This window comes from Microtus pennsylvanicus, chromosome 1 (assembly GCF_037038515.1).
Source record: "Microtus pennsylvanicus isolate mMicPen1 chromosome 1, mMicPen1.hap1, whole genome shotgun sequence".
In the NCBI taxonomy this organism is placed as follows: domain Eukaryota; kingdom Metazoa; phylum Chordata; class Mammalia; order Rodentia; family Cricetidae; genus Microtus; species Microtus pennsylvanicus.
Window position 1 is genome coordinate 219,175,522 of NC_134579.1, and position 15,064 is coordinate 219,190,585.

The 15,064-nt window shown below is 40.9% G+C and overlaps 2 protein-coding genes across 7 annotated transcripts in view; one reads left to right on the forward strand and one right to left on the reverse strand.

Moving 5' to 3' along the window:
- Dynlt2 (dynein light chain Tctex-type 2) lies at window positions 1-14,140 on the reverse strand. Its single transcript, XM_075951581.1, has 4 exons — window positions 13,967-14,140; window positions 4,791-4,997; window positions 1,630-1,788; window positions 1-113 (listed from the first exon to the last, which is right to left on the reverse strand). Exons 1-4 carry the CDS (start codon window positions 14,072-14,074, stop codon window positions 3-5), a joined length of 585 nt encoding a protein of 194 aa, XP_075807696.1. The 5' UTR covers window positions 14,075-14,140; the 3' UTR covers window positions 1-2.
- Ermard (ER membrane associated RNA degradation) overlaps window positions 11,582-15,064 on the forward strand; it is a 25,190-nt gene continuing 21,707 nt past the window's right edge. For 3 of the 6 annotated variants that reach the window (XM_075951522.1, XM_075951527.1, XM_075951534.1), the window contains exons 1-2: window positions 11,582-14,252; window positions 14,879-15,047. In XM_075951522.1, coding sequence (XP_075807637.1) covers window positions 14,247-14,252; window positions 14,879-15,047 — 175 coding nt within the window. In that variant the 5' untranslated portion in view covers window positions 11,582-14,246. The other 3 variants (XM_075951540.1, XM_075951568.1, XM_075951548.1) reach the window with 2 other exon arrangements.

A 15,064-nucleotide genomic window follows, 5' to 3' on the forward strand; every position in this document is an offset into this window, starting at 1 on the left:
AGCTATTCGCAGTAGAGAGCAAATACCAAAACCAGCGCCACGTAAGACTCTGTTTCATGCTGAGCTTGGACCCAGCTGTCCCACGCCACATCCCAGATCCATCTGCTGGCAATCTGTGAGAGAAAAATTTAAAGACTCAGATAGCATGTGTTAAGTATCTTTTAAATTACATAATCCAATTTTTTAAAGTGTGTCAGTATCTCAGAAAATCATATTTAAGAAATAATTTGTTAGGCTGGGTGGGGTAATTCAAATGGCAACAACCTGCCGGGTATGCTCAAAGCTCTCAGTTCCATCCTAGCATATGAGGAAAATCGAGAGACTAGAGCAATGGCTCCACAGAGAAGAGCATATATTATGTTTCCAGAAGAGCCGAGTTCAGTTCCCAGCACCCACACCAGATGGCTTACAACCGTAGCCCCACCTCCACAGGAATCTGTCACCTTTGGCCTCTTCACGGGCCTTCAGTCTTGAGCACACACCCCCATCCCCCAAACACACACTAGATGATTAAAAAGTAAATATTATTTAAGGACATGTCCCATTTTCCCTTCCGTGGAGAGACTCGGGAGTGGGACTGCTTGGCTCCCTTCCTTGTTGGAGGCTGGGAGTTGCCTTACAGGGAGCCTAGGCAGGGTCAGAAGGCTCTATAGTAGCTCTGCCTATAGCCCTAGGCTACTGTTACAGACCCAGCTTCTTACCACATTTAGAAACCTACAACCAAAAGCTTCGAGTCTTGTCTGGCAGCAACGGTGCTGATTGTATAAATGGGCCATGACTACGTTGTGATGCCTGCAAGGACAAGCTTTACTGTCTGTGATGGATCCAAAATGGCCACACATTCTTCAAGGCAGGAACCTGGGGGCAGGAGCTGAGCAGAGGCCATGGAGAAGCTGTTTACCAGCTTGTTCAGCCTGTTTCTTTACAGCAACCAGGACCACTGGTCCAGGGCTGGAGTCTCCCACATCAATCACTAATTGAGAAAATGCCCTGCAGGACTGCCTACAGCCCAGTCTTATGGAGGCAATTTTTCAACGGGGGTTCCTTCCTCTCGGATGATTCTAGCTAGCTTGTGTTAAGTTGACATAAAACTAGAAAACACAATTGACTCAACAGGACACATAAGCATATCATTAAGCCATATCCTTGTTCATCCCTGATCATACATCAATAACATCACAATGTATAATATTCTTCATTACTTAACATGCCTAAATGAAACTTGCTGGTAAATTAATATTTATTTTGATGTTTTCAAGACAAGGCTTCTCTGTGTAGCCTTGGATGTCTGGCCTTGAACTCACAGAGATCCACTGCCTGTGTCTCCTGATGCTGGGATTAAAGGTGTGCATCACTACCCCTAGCTTACTGGTTAATTAATTTAAATGACATTTAAATTATCAAAATTGCTATGACCAAGAAGCAGGCTACATAATCTAGTAAATTATTGATAGCAAAATTGTATTTCTAGGCTAGTATTTTTTAAATAATTTGCAATGAAAAAAGTTTGCTTTTTTTTTTTTTTTAACAAACTGACCTTTGTATTCAAGAGGTTCTTCATGATCTCTACACCCCCTGGGAACACCTCAAATCTCAAATGAATGAATGTTAGGTCACTGGGGCACTTACATTTATTGCTTGACCAGTCTTTTGAATAAATAATACTTTTATAATGAATTTATAACGGTGGTACCCAAATTCTTTGACTGCTGCCAATACTCGATCTGCCAAGTCAAGTGACAAATGAGAGAAGGCTTTATCATCATATTTGACATCTTTAAGACTTTCCTTTAAAAAAATTAAGAAAAAAGTTTCAATTTTTAAACAAAATGTTTTTATAAAAGTAGAAAACATGTATCTAAATAATACATACAACTGTTTTAAGATACATAATAGTCCTGAAAATTACCATATAATATACTTACCAATTTATTTTCAGTAACAATTTTGAAAAAATGCTTTCAAAATTATGTTCAGTTGTAAAAAGCCAGGTTTGGTGGCACAAGCCTTTAATTTTAGCACTCAGGCCAAGGCAAATGGCTCCCTATAGTGGTAGGCCAGCCTGACTAGACAGTAAGTTCCCGGCCAAACACACCTACAACACTGAGACTCGGTTTCAAAACCATGGGTTCAGTTCCCTTCATCACCAACTCTCGGGCTGTGAGTTCCTGCTTATGAGGCTGCTCTGTCAGCTACAATAACCCAGTTTCCATTCTTCACTAGGGAGACAAAAGAATTTCAGAAAGTTTCTGGAAATTCGTAGTAAAGGAAGGAAACCTCGTGTGGCTGTGATTACACGTTGGCTTTATGTCACTGTGTCCTCTGGGTCTCCTACTCCGTATGGCATCAACAACTTAGTGTATTTACTAATTAACACATCTAAGAAAGAGACGTGGCTCACAGACCGTGACGCAGGAGCCTTTCTTTAAAACATAAACCAGATTTACTTTAAATGTATGACTGCTCTGCCTACATACATGTCTGTGCACCGCGTGTGTTCTGAGGCCACAGGAAGGTAGGGGAGGGGAGGGAACCTGTGAGATTGGAGTTTTAAATGGTTGTGAGGCGCTATGTGGATCCACTCTTCATCCCAGGAGCCATTCTTACAAACTGAGCAAAGCTGAACTGAGGAGAGAGCTGAGCACAAACAAACCCTTTGATTAACCGGCTTTCTGGGAGCACACCGGACTGTGCACTAAGTTCTGGTGATAACAAATGGGCTACTATCAATCAACTGCATAGAAACAAAACGTCAAGTAAATGTCCTCCTTGATTCCCTGCACCCTGCTAGCTCTACCCTCTTTCCTCTCGGCTCCCTCCCAACCTCTCCTAGTGGCTCCCTGATAGGTTTCTTCCATGTATATAGCTGGTCTAAGGCCTGCATTTCATCTTGCATCTATCTTCCCAATACTCCATATCATCTGCTTTCTTCTGAGTCTAACTCAAATTCAAGGTCAGTCTTCTCTCAAAGTAAACCCAACACATTGCATGTCTGCCTAGGAGACTCTTTGACTCCATATTCTGACTGTAACTCTGGCCTCAGGAGCCAGGGGTGGCTGATCTATAGGTTGATCCAGAGGTTCAACCCTATTCCGTTTTTTCAACTTTGTTTAATTTCATTTACGTGGTAGAATCAAGTGAGAGACCAGAAATATACACTCACATCACACATACTATTAGTGTTGATTATAATTCTTTCCCCCAAATATCAATCACTGTGAAATACATAGTTAGCACTGGAGGGATGGAAGGTCGTAGAAAGGTTCAGATTATACATCCTTAAATGTGTTGCTCTCTCGTGTAATTTTGACCCAAGACAGGGAAGAGGAACAGACACACCACTTCAACTAGCCCGACTTTCCTAGGCACATGTCTGGGATCCCTGCCTCAGCTCAAACACCTTTAATCAGGCTTCCAAACTTTTCTAACCTGTATCCCAACTAGTATACAAGAGCTTGACTCTGCCTTTCCACACCTTTATCTTCCTCACGAAGTCTTCCATGTACAGGTAGAAGTTACTAAAGTTTGCTTTTCTCTAGATTTGCCTTATAGTATTTTAATTATTAGGTGAGGTGGAAACTTAAAGGGAGAGACGTGTTCTCCTGTAGACGAGGGGACTACAGCTGCTGGAAACCAAATGTTGACCCTCAGCATGCAGATGCAAGGTGAGCTCCTGGTCATACAGGCTGAGAATGGGACCCATAAATTAAGCAGTGGAGTGCGAAATCAAGTCCATTTCACAGTGAACGTCAGGTTCTCCAAACCCATGCTGAGTCAGTTATGAACTGGCATGAGTAGAATAGACATTCTTAGCAGCTGCAGAAAAGTCAGTGCTTTTACTGAAGAAAACCTTCAGTGGAAACATTTAGAATTACCTCTACCTTACTCAAAAATAGTATGGTATCATGAAGGGGATGTATAAAGCATCACCACTGTGACTGTTACCACGTCCTCTTTCCATCTGTTTGGCTGTTCTGTAAGCTTGGCCCAGGCAGCATCTACAGCTGCAGCTGTTGTATGGTACATGGTCTCACTGCAACACATCTTTGGTACCATCTATGTAGTTACTGACATGGAAAAACAGCCTTTTTCTTCATACCTACCCATAAGAGCTATTAGAAGCAGTTTGCTTTTAGTTAGCAAAGCCAGACTAAATCCTACCTGAAGTCTACCAACTGTTCAGCCCTGTAAACAGAGGCGGAGTTTTCCTGTCTCAACAGCCCGGTCCCAAATAAAACATACAGAGGCTTATATATAACTATAAATGCTCTACCAATAGCTCAGGTTTATTACTAACTAGCTCTTACATTTAAACTAACCATTTCTATTAATCTATATATTGCCATGTGGCTTGTGGCTTTACCTGTCCTCTAGCATCTTGCTTCTTGAGCGACTTGCTGGTGTCTCCCTCAAGTCCGCCCTTCATCCCTGTCCTCAGTTTGATTTTCCCACCTAACTTTATCCTGCCTTGCTATAGGCAAATATGTTTTATTATTAACTAATGAAAGTAATACATAGTCACAGCATACAGAAGAATTATCCCACACACAGCACAGTCCCATGTCAGAATTTAGTTTACAGAGAACTTGGTTGTCCTTCAGGTTCAGACTGAATTCAACACTCAGAATTGTAGGACCATTTTGCCTCTATATTTTTACAAGGAGTCACTGTAGGGAATACACACACACCTTCCTCAATAGATATCACATGACTTATTTTGACCTAGCATGGCCTCAATAGTCTCATAGACAAGTGTCTACCACTGAGCTATATCCTTGGGCCCTGATTACCTTTAAGATCTGCTGGATTTTAGTTTCTACTGAATGTGCTTGGAATTTCTTCAATGGCTCCATTCTATATGAATTAGCAAACTTTAATTTTGCCAGGGCACTCTTCCATTCTTTGCCTATATCAGCAATTGAATCATCAAACGGAGGTTCCACATACTGAACATCATGAAAAGATTCTCTCAGTCTTTCTCTTAAGATCTGTGCATACTGAAAGAGGAAGGGAGAAAGATTACATTTCAGACTTTAAGAATCTGCATACACTGGAGGCTGAGCTAACAAACCTGAAATCTTCTAGGCAGACTTCAATGTAGTCACTAAATCTTAAGACTATTAACTTCCAACTATTAACAGTTTCTATCATCAATTTGAGACTAAATAACCACCTGAGAGATAGGCTTTTGGCTTGCCTAAGGATGATGATGATGATGATGATGATGATGATGATTATTATTATTTTTGAGACAGGATTTCTCCATAGCTTTTTTGGTTCCTGTCCTGGAACTAGCTCTTGTAGACCAGGCTGGCCTCGAACTCAGAGATCTGCCTGCCTCTGCCTCCCACGATTATTTTGATTTGATTAAAGATAATGACAAGACCTATCCTGACCTGTATAGAAAGGAGACAGTGCGTGGAGCACAAGTAATCACTGCTCTCTGCCTCCAAAGTGTGGATTCAATGTGATCAAAACCCCCGCTGCCGTGACTTCTCTGTCTTGGTGGACTGTACCCTGGCACCCTGAGGCCAAAACAAACTCTTCTTTATTAAGCTGCTTTTGTAAGGGTATTTATCACAACAACAGGACATACACAAATATAAAATATGCAAGCTTGTGTGCTTATATCTAGAATACCTAAAAAATATCCAAAAGGACAAGAAACAAGAGTAGCCTCAGAGAGTGCCTGAGGGATAAAGATCTAACAACTTTCCATGTTTCCTTACAACCTGCAATTATGGAAATATTATCCATACATTTAGTTATCTTTAAATAAATAACAGATTTAAGTAATACACTATAAATCTTAACTTGAAAAGATAACAAAGGCATATATATTATATATGACATGAAATGTATCAGTCCATGATCTTTAACACGATGCCATCTGAAGTATCTAATTTGTGTTAATAAAATAACTAGAGACCTACCGATGTGCCCGCCCTGTGACTGTGGTGCAGTGCATGTGCCCCAGGCTGTCTATGGACACTGTGGTAACAATGCTGAACATCTGTAGATGACAAAGCCACGCAGCAGTTTCAAAGCCCTGGACAACACTGCCGCAGTTCCTAGATCACCTCCTTGGCCTTAGAGTGGAGAGCTTCATTGTCTTAATAACCGGGAATTTCTTTCTGTACCTACTTGCTTGGCTAGAACTTCCAGTTTCATGTTGACCACAAGTGATGAACACGAGATGAATGGACAAAGCCTTAGTCCTGCTGGAGGACAAAGTTTTAGTCTCCTACCACTGAATATAATGTTGGCTATGGGATTTTAATACATGGATTTTTAATATTCTGATAATTCCAGTAGTTTTTTCATCACGAAAGGGTAAATTTTGACAAAAATGATTTTTCGTAATCAATGGATATGATCACATAACTTACTACTTCGTTGTATTACTACATCGGTAGACTTTTATATGATGACCTATCTTTGCATCCAGAAAAACTTGGTCACACTGTATAACTCTTTGAAGACTGATACTAGTGCTTTTTGCAAAGTGTTTGGTTTTTCTTTTGCAATAATATTCACAGGGCTATTAGTTTTCTTTTTTGGTTTAGTTACGCTTTATTTGCCAGCAGGGGATGGTGTATGCTCTGGTATACATAAAGGACACATAAAAACTTACATGTACATATCTGTGTACACATATTTGTGTACTATTCTAGCTTCATAGAAGTTCATTGAGGTGTATAGACTTTGGATCTGGTTAATTTCAGTGCGTAACTTTTTTTATTTGCAAGTTTTTATAATAAAGTTTATTGAAAGCTAAAAAATTCTGTGGTTGGAGATCATGCATACCTAGGGCCTCATGCACGATAGAGAGATGCTCCACACAAGGCAGATCCAGCACTGCCATTTTTTGAAGGTGTATTACTGAAATCTCCCACTATAATATTAGGCTGGTGTATGTCTCCTTTAAACCTATACACTGTCCTCTCACATACTCGGATGCTGCACCATCCATTGTATATTCGCAAGAATTGGTCTGTCTTCCCAGACAACTGGCCCCATCCTCGCTATGCAATGCCTCACTTCATCACTGATGACTTCACTTGCTTTGCTTTTGCTTTGCTACTCCTGTGTGTGTGTGTGTGTGTGCTTTTTTTAAGACAGGATTTCTCTATGTAACAGTCCTACCTGTCCTGGAACTAGATCTTGTAGACCAGGCTGACCTCAAACTCACAGAGATCTGCCAGCCTCTGCCTCCCAAGTGCTAGGATTAAAGGCATGCACCACTACCGCTCAGCTAAATGTAGGCTTTTTTGTTTGATTGTTTGTTTGTTTGAGACAGGGTTTCTCTATATATCTTTGGCTGTCCTGGAATTCATCCTGTAAACCAGGCTGGCCTCAAACTCACAGAGATTCGTTTGCCTCTGCTTCCTGAGTGCTGGGATTAAAGGTGTGCACCATCACTGCCCGGCTAACTTCTACTTAATTTTAAAATTAATGTGTCTTTCTCCACCCATCTACTTTTATGTATATTTTAAGTGACATTATAAACACAGTTGAGTTCTAGTTTAATTAACTCTGACAACTGTTGTTTTAAATTGCTGTATTCAAACCAATGATAACGTGATTATGGAACGACTGGATTAATAGTTATGATATTTGTTACTCTTTTCTAATTGATGCCCTTGTTCTTTGTGTTCTTGTCTTTCATTCTTTTTGATTGTGACTTAAACTGAGTATTTAATGTGATTCCTCTCCTCTGATTTCTCAGCATGTTAATTCCTCTTCCTCCACCTCCTCTACTTCCTCTCTTAACACCAGAGTTTGGAAATATGTGTTGCAGGTAATTCAAACCCACTTTCAACTAACACTGTAACACTCATGGACAGTATAAATTAATATAACAAAATAACTCTAATTCTTTCTGCCATGCTGCCCTTCATCTCACCTGTAACAGATACACACTTAACATGTATTCATAAGCAAACATAACTGTTTCTTTCCTGTTATCTGTTAGAGTACAAAGAGGAGCATTAAAGGTTCTTAATTAAAAAACTTGACATTTTGTGTATGGCAGATTTATTGGAGACAAATTTCTTTTGTTATTTTGTCTAAAACATTTTTTCCTTATTTGAGAGTTTTCTTATATTTATTTATTATGTAAACAATATTCTGTCTACATGTACATCTGCAGGCCAGAAGAGGGCACCAGACCTCATTACAGATGGTTGTGAGCCACCATGTGGTTGCTGAGAATTGAACTCAGGACCTTTGGAAGAACAGGCAATGCTCTTAACTGCTGAGCCATCTCTCCAGCCCCAGAGTAGTTTTCTTTACGGGGTATAAAATCCTAAAATCTTAGGGCTGGAGAGATGGCTCAGTGGCTAAGAGCACTGGCTGCTCTTCCAGAAGACCTGGGTTCAATTCTCAGCACTCACATGGCCACTCACAACTGTCTGTAACTACAGTTCCAGGGGATCAGACACCCTCACACAGGTAAACATGCAGGAAAAACACCAATGCATATAAAATAAATAAATATCCTAACTTGTCACTCTCAGCTGAGTACTTTTACTTCACTCTATCCTTCATCATTTCTGTGAATATGAATGTAACTTTCTCTTATAGGTAGTCTGTTTTGTCTTCTGGCACTTCTGGATTTTTCTTCATCTTTAATTTCTGTAGACTGAGACTATATCTCTACATACAGATTGAATTTTGGCTTGTTTTCCTACTGTGTTCTCTGACCTTCCTGGCACTGTGGTATAGCCCCTAATTCATACATCTTATAGTATCTTATATTCCATCCTCTATCTGTGATTTCCATTATGAATAATTTACAACTTCTATAACTGCCTCAAAGTTTTCAAACATTCTCTTCTTTTTCAGTCTGGACATTTCTATGATACTTTGATTCCTGTAGTTTATGGTTCTTGCTTGCTCTCTTTGGGGTGTTTACTACTCAGTACACCTTGTAATTGTTTTCCTTGATAGTCAGACCAACTCATAGTGTCAGACCTTCTGCAAAAGGCCTCCTAATGTGGTTTTACACACTGTGGGTTATTTGTACAGAGGCACGGCTCTTTTAAGAGGCCCTGCTACTGAGCACTTGAATGGGTTTATGAGCAGAGGGCAGTGTGATACTCAGTGGAGAGGGACGAGGTAGAGTGCCTACCAGAGCTGGGCAGATAGATAAGACAGCTCCAGGTCAGAGCCCGCAGGTATGAGGCTCCATTCTCACTGGCCTGAAAGGGGCTGAGCTAGCTGCCAGATCAGTGCTAAGCAAAGACACAGCACTGAGGGTCTAGAAGCTGCTTAGCAGTTTTTGGGTTTGGCTTATGTGGTCAGAGAACACTGCAGACATACAAAAAAGTCAGGTCCAGACTGAGAAAACCTCTAAATAGATATAGTATGCTTTAAAATGTGCTTAGATGAAGAAAGAAAAGAAAATGGGTATCGACAGCCATAGAAAAATAAATAGTTTAAAATAATAAAGTCTTTAAAGAGAGAGTAATCTAAAAGGAAAAAGCCTCATAAAGACAGGAAATACACAGAGTGTCTGGATCCTGTATGGTCCTTTGCCATGTGGTTGTGGCCTACCGGTAAGGTTCTGTCCAGCATATCTCCTGCAGTGGCTAAATGGCATCTCCCTGACTTCGCCCACTCTCTCTCTACATCTGTTTGGATTTCCTGCCTGGCTTTAGTCTGTTAAACCATTGGCTGAAAGCAGCTTCTTTATTAACCAATAACAATAAAACATATTCACAGCATACATTGGGAAATCCCACATCATTCTACTCTTAAAGTATTATACCTATGCAGTTCATTTTAAAGTATAATTTATAATTAAGAAATACAGGCTGGTGGTTATTCACTTATTATAATCAACTTGTAGTCATGTTAGGTATATTTTCAAGGTCAAATAGGTATTAATCAACTTGTAGTCATGTTAGGTATATTTTCAAGGTCAAACAGATATTTTAGATAGGCAGATGGTCTTCAAACACTTCAGAGACCTACAGAGCATAACATTTAAGATGTTTTAATAACCTAAGACTTTTCATGACACATCTGCTCCTGGCAGCACCAATTTACTTAAAAAAAAAAAAAGGATGATGGACATCAAAGAACCTCTATATGGAGTTTGCTTTTACTGTGGCAAAGGTAGCCACTGGGCAAGAAACAGCCCTTAACTCAATTGCTGATAGTATGCTGTCCAAACAGGACAAGCGGGACACAAAAGAAAGTGACTGCTAACTTTGCCAGGGCAAAGTAAGACCATCCTTCAAAATTCCTGCTTCACAGAAAATTTTGTCAAATAATCTAGGCCTGTAGGTCAAAGATGGACGTCCAACACTGCAGAGAAATCCTGGGTGACTGTCCAGGCATCCAGCTATCTCTGTCCTTTCTATAGTTTTGGAAGCTGTTTTCTCTGCACTTCCTGTTTACTCAGGAAATATACCATTCTTGGGTCTTTGATGGGATTGACGGCTAGATGGTTATAGTTACAGTTTTCCTTGTTACAAATTCAGAGAAGAAACTTACATAAGAGATGTAAGGTGCATAAGGTTGGGAGACATAAAAGCTTAAGTTGTTTATCCAAGAAAATGTTTTTAAGCCTAAAAAGATAATTTAAGGACGGTCATACAAGTTATGACAGAAAGGTATAAAACTTGGACCCACTAAGATAAGGGAGATAATATGGTAATTTCTCCAAATTTGCTAAGTACAAATGAACTAGACATTGTGAATGCAATTCTTCCTTGATAATGGTTCTTACTATATATAATTTTACTGTACTAGAGCTAAAACCTTTCCTTTTATTTAGACAAAAAGGAGAAACTGTTGTGGGAAGTTTGTACACTGTTCCAAGATGTATTGCTGTGACTGGTATGATAAAAAGCTGAATGACCAGTAGTTACGCAGGAGGTATAGGCGGGACTTCTGTGCAGAGAGAGAGAGAAGCTGGGAGGAGGAATCTAGGTGCACAATTTCCTCAGCAGACATGTAGGCTAGTCAGATGTGCTGCACTAAGAGGTAACTGAGCTACATTGTAGAACACAGATTTGAAAAATATATAGGTTAATTGCTAGGTGGTGGTGGCACATGCCTCTAATCGCAGCACTTGGAAGGTAGAGGCAGGAGGATTTCTGTGAGTTTGAGGCCAGCCTGGTCTACAGAGCTAGTTCCAGGAGAGCTAGAGCTATTATTACACAGAGAAACCCTGCCTTGGGGGGAAAAAAAAGAGTTAATTAACTTATAAGAGCTAATTGGGGAAAAGCCTAAGCTAAAGTCAAGCTTTCATAATTAATAGTAAGTCTCCAGGTCATTATTTGTGGGCTGGCAGTCCAAAGTTAGTCCAACAAGAAAGCTTGCTACACACACACACACACACACACACACACACACACACACACACACACACGCACGCACGCGCGCGCTTAGAAGGGGACTATAGTAGTTTACCCATTACATTTCAGGTTTTCATACCCTACCACTAGAAGCCTGAGTCTCTCTACCAGCTATCACTAACCTTTGTGGTAGTAATTTGTGCTATAATCACTTTTCTAATGTATTTAAAAACTGATTTGAGGTTTGTAATTTTTTACTTTTATTTAAATGTAGGGACTTCAACTTCCTTATATCACACTTTGGAATTCTGTTTTTGAGATATATTTTAGCCGCATATGGTATTCTAGGTATGATTTTCTTTCAGTGAAGATGATGCTCCAGTGTTTTCTGATTCAGATGGTTTCTGAGAAGCCTATTTTCTCTTTCATAAAAATATTTATACCACTGGTTTCAAGTATGTCGCGGCAAAATTTCTTGTGCCTGGAATTCACTGAGATTCTTTGGTTTATGGGTTTAGTTTTCATATTTGTCTCTTTTCATCTAGAATTTCAAACATTATTTGTTAACCTTCCTTTATCCTTTAGGGACTCAAATAACAAGACTACTAAGACACTTCACTGACCTTGAACACCTTTTCAAAACTCTTCCCTCATGCTTCTAAGCATACTGGTCTTCTTTCTGTGAGATTAAATCTGCGAGCTCATTCAGTGCACCTGATCTGACATGATGTTTGTTTACGGAAGGCTGATTCAACCTTTCTCTTAAGAAGCAACTGTTAGGGGGCTGGAGAGATGGCTCAGTGGTTAAGAGCATTGCCTGCTCTTCCAAAGGTCCTGAGTTCAATTCCCAGCAACCACATGGTGGCTCACAACCATCTGTAATGAGGTCTGGTGCCCTCTTCTGGCCTGCAGACATACACACAGACAGAACATTGTATACATAATAAATAAAGAAAAAAAAGAAGCAACTGCTACCTTCTTTTCTACTACAACACACTCAAGGGATACACTATTAATGCACTGTATGACTAGCCGTGTTTTCAAGGTTGCATGATTCTTCTGGGAATAGGACACATGAAGCTCCAAATTAACCCTTAGTGAGCAGACTACTTTGAGAACTGCATTTCTGACATTTCTTCTTTATATATAATATTCGTCACTTGATTTTGCATACCCTTATTAAAAGTACTTTATTCTTTCAGCTGAGATGAAATCCTTATCATCTTTTTAAATGCCGCCAAATTTGTTATCAATATAAGCTACTATCTGTCGTTTATCTACGTGGTGGCTACTTACAGACCTAGAACAAACTGAGCTTACTGATGTCATTATTCCAATGAGATATTTAATTATTTAGCAAAAGTGGTATTTATTATGGTTTCAAATACACATGTTTGAGTGGGATTGACAAAGCTGCCAATTTTTAGTAATCTGGCCTAAGTAATCTCTGTTGTAAAGACCTAACTCCTGCTAAGCAAAAATGCATTTTGTTGGAAAGATGGTAGTAATTCACAGACAAGGCAGAAAACTATAATAACTAGACTCAGAAAGACACAAGGACATTCCAGTTTGCATCTGTCATTATAATACACCTAAGCCTTTTCTTAGGTCCTTAAATAAATCTAATTTTGTTTCATCTTGCTACAAAGTTTAAGTTGTCACCTACACCACTAAAGCCTACCAAGCTGCAGATGAGCTACTTTTCTGAAAATACTCCCTAGAAAAACAGAAACAGACACATGGGGCTGGAGAGCGCCTGCAGAAGACACAGCGGTCCCCAGCGACCACTTGGTGGCTCACAACCACTGCTGCCACTGCACATACACCCAGGCACACCAGGTACACATACCTGTGCATAAAAAAAATGAATCATTTTCTACAAATGAATATGGGACATGCTGATTCAAGTGTGTCCTGACTTTTCATGTTCTCAGAAACACAGAAAACACTGGCCACTTGAAATTAACGTTCAGTGTTGGTGAGCAAACAAGTGGGGTCCTGTTCTAATTTCTTTTTAATTGCTGGCCTACGCAAAGTTTTTACCTTCAGAGGACTAGACTTTAAGGGATGACCTTTTCTACTGCTATCAGAGAAATAACTAGATTATTTTCTAACTTTCCTCTTAAATATTCTTCAAATAACAAACAAGAGTGCACGCCATTATTTTTTCCTAGTGTGCTTTCTCTTTCTCTGTGTTGATCTGCACGCCATTATTTTTTTCCTAGTGCGCTCTCTCTCTCTCTCTCTCTCTCTCTCTCTCTCTCTCTGTGTGTGTGTGTGTGTGTTTAAGGTGCATATGTATGGTATAAACTCACTTAGTGTTGGTAAGCTATGTATATACTAAAATTGCGTTTGGAAGGCGCAATGTATACAACTATTGGATAACTTTGGACATTGGCCAGGTAAGTCTGAAAAGAACTGGGAACGATCTTGTAAAAACTTTCCATTAGTTAACGTATGGCCTTTTGGATTTAACAACGAAAAACCCTCGGCCTTCGACGTCTAAACCACGTGGTTCGACCTAAACTCGCAAGGGTCAAGAAAACGGAAAGAAGGTGAAGGACAACCATCCTTCCCGCGGCTCGGGACGACGATTGGGACAGAGCAGCTTCGTCTAGGGGTCGGGAAGCTGCGTCGGGCCTGCGCTCTGCACTCACTGCCTCCTTCTCGAACATGCTAGGCCTCCTTTCCCTCTTAGGCGCCACCGGGGAGTGATGCGGCGCTTGGCTGGTGGTCTGCTTCGTCATTCGGGCTCGCCGGTCCATCTTGATCGGTTTTCGCCCAGGCTCCGCGCCTCCCGCCTCTGCAGTCGCCCAACGCCCCGGCCGCGACGCCAGCGACCGAATCTCGCGCCAGCGCCGCGCCCGCAGTCGCGTCCCGGAAGTCGCGGCGGAAAGACGTGCGTCATCAGAGAGCGCCACGTCCAAGCCGGAAGCGATGGAGGTAGGGTGACTGCCGCCTACCGGGGGTTCCCGCGCGGCCCTGTCCAGACCCGGTCACTGTCCTGGGATCCCTGCGGTGTGGGGTTGGACATTGCTAGTCGGTGTCGCCCTAGTGGCAGGCCCGAAGCGGGATGATAAGCTGCAGGGAAAGCCAATGTACACAACACCGTGTTTGATGAGCGGGAGGAAGCGTGGTGGAAACAGAAAAGTCGGGATCCGTCATTCCACGCACCTCCTCGGTGCTTCTCGGCCTGAAATTGTGTTCCATACCAAGGACGGAAATGTTCTGTTCCCCCACTCTCTGTGAAAAACCGCTGATTTTGATCACTGCGGCATAAAGGAGTGTCAGAGGGAATGGCAATGCATTGTTCAAAAAAATCGCCGAACCTCTGAACTCCGGCACCAGCAAGGTTGATTAAAGAAAAGATTTAAGGCTTTCAACATGCACTTTAAAGCAGACCCATAAAATACGCATCGTGTCTAAGCACGGTTAGACACATGCAGCTATTACGGTATCCAGACAGCATATTAACAGCTTCCCTACCTTAGTTCTGTCTGTATGTAGGATAGGATTTTCTTTTGACTTGGATGTAACAGTGAGTGTTTTATATATGTTTTATATTTCAGATTTTAACAGGAGATCCCATTACCACATGCCTTTCTCCTTTAGTGCATGACTTGATTTGTAACCTTGGCTTTGAACTCAGAGAAAAATGTGATATTGATAGCATTGTCACTCAAAATGGTGAAGTACTCTGGAAAGCAATTACAGACCGTGTGCGCTATGCAGAATCAGGTTTGTATTGTCAGTTA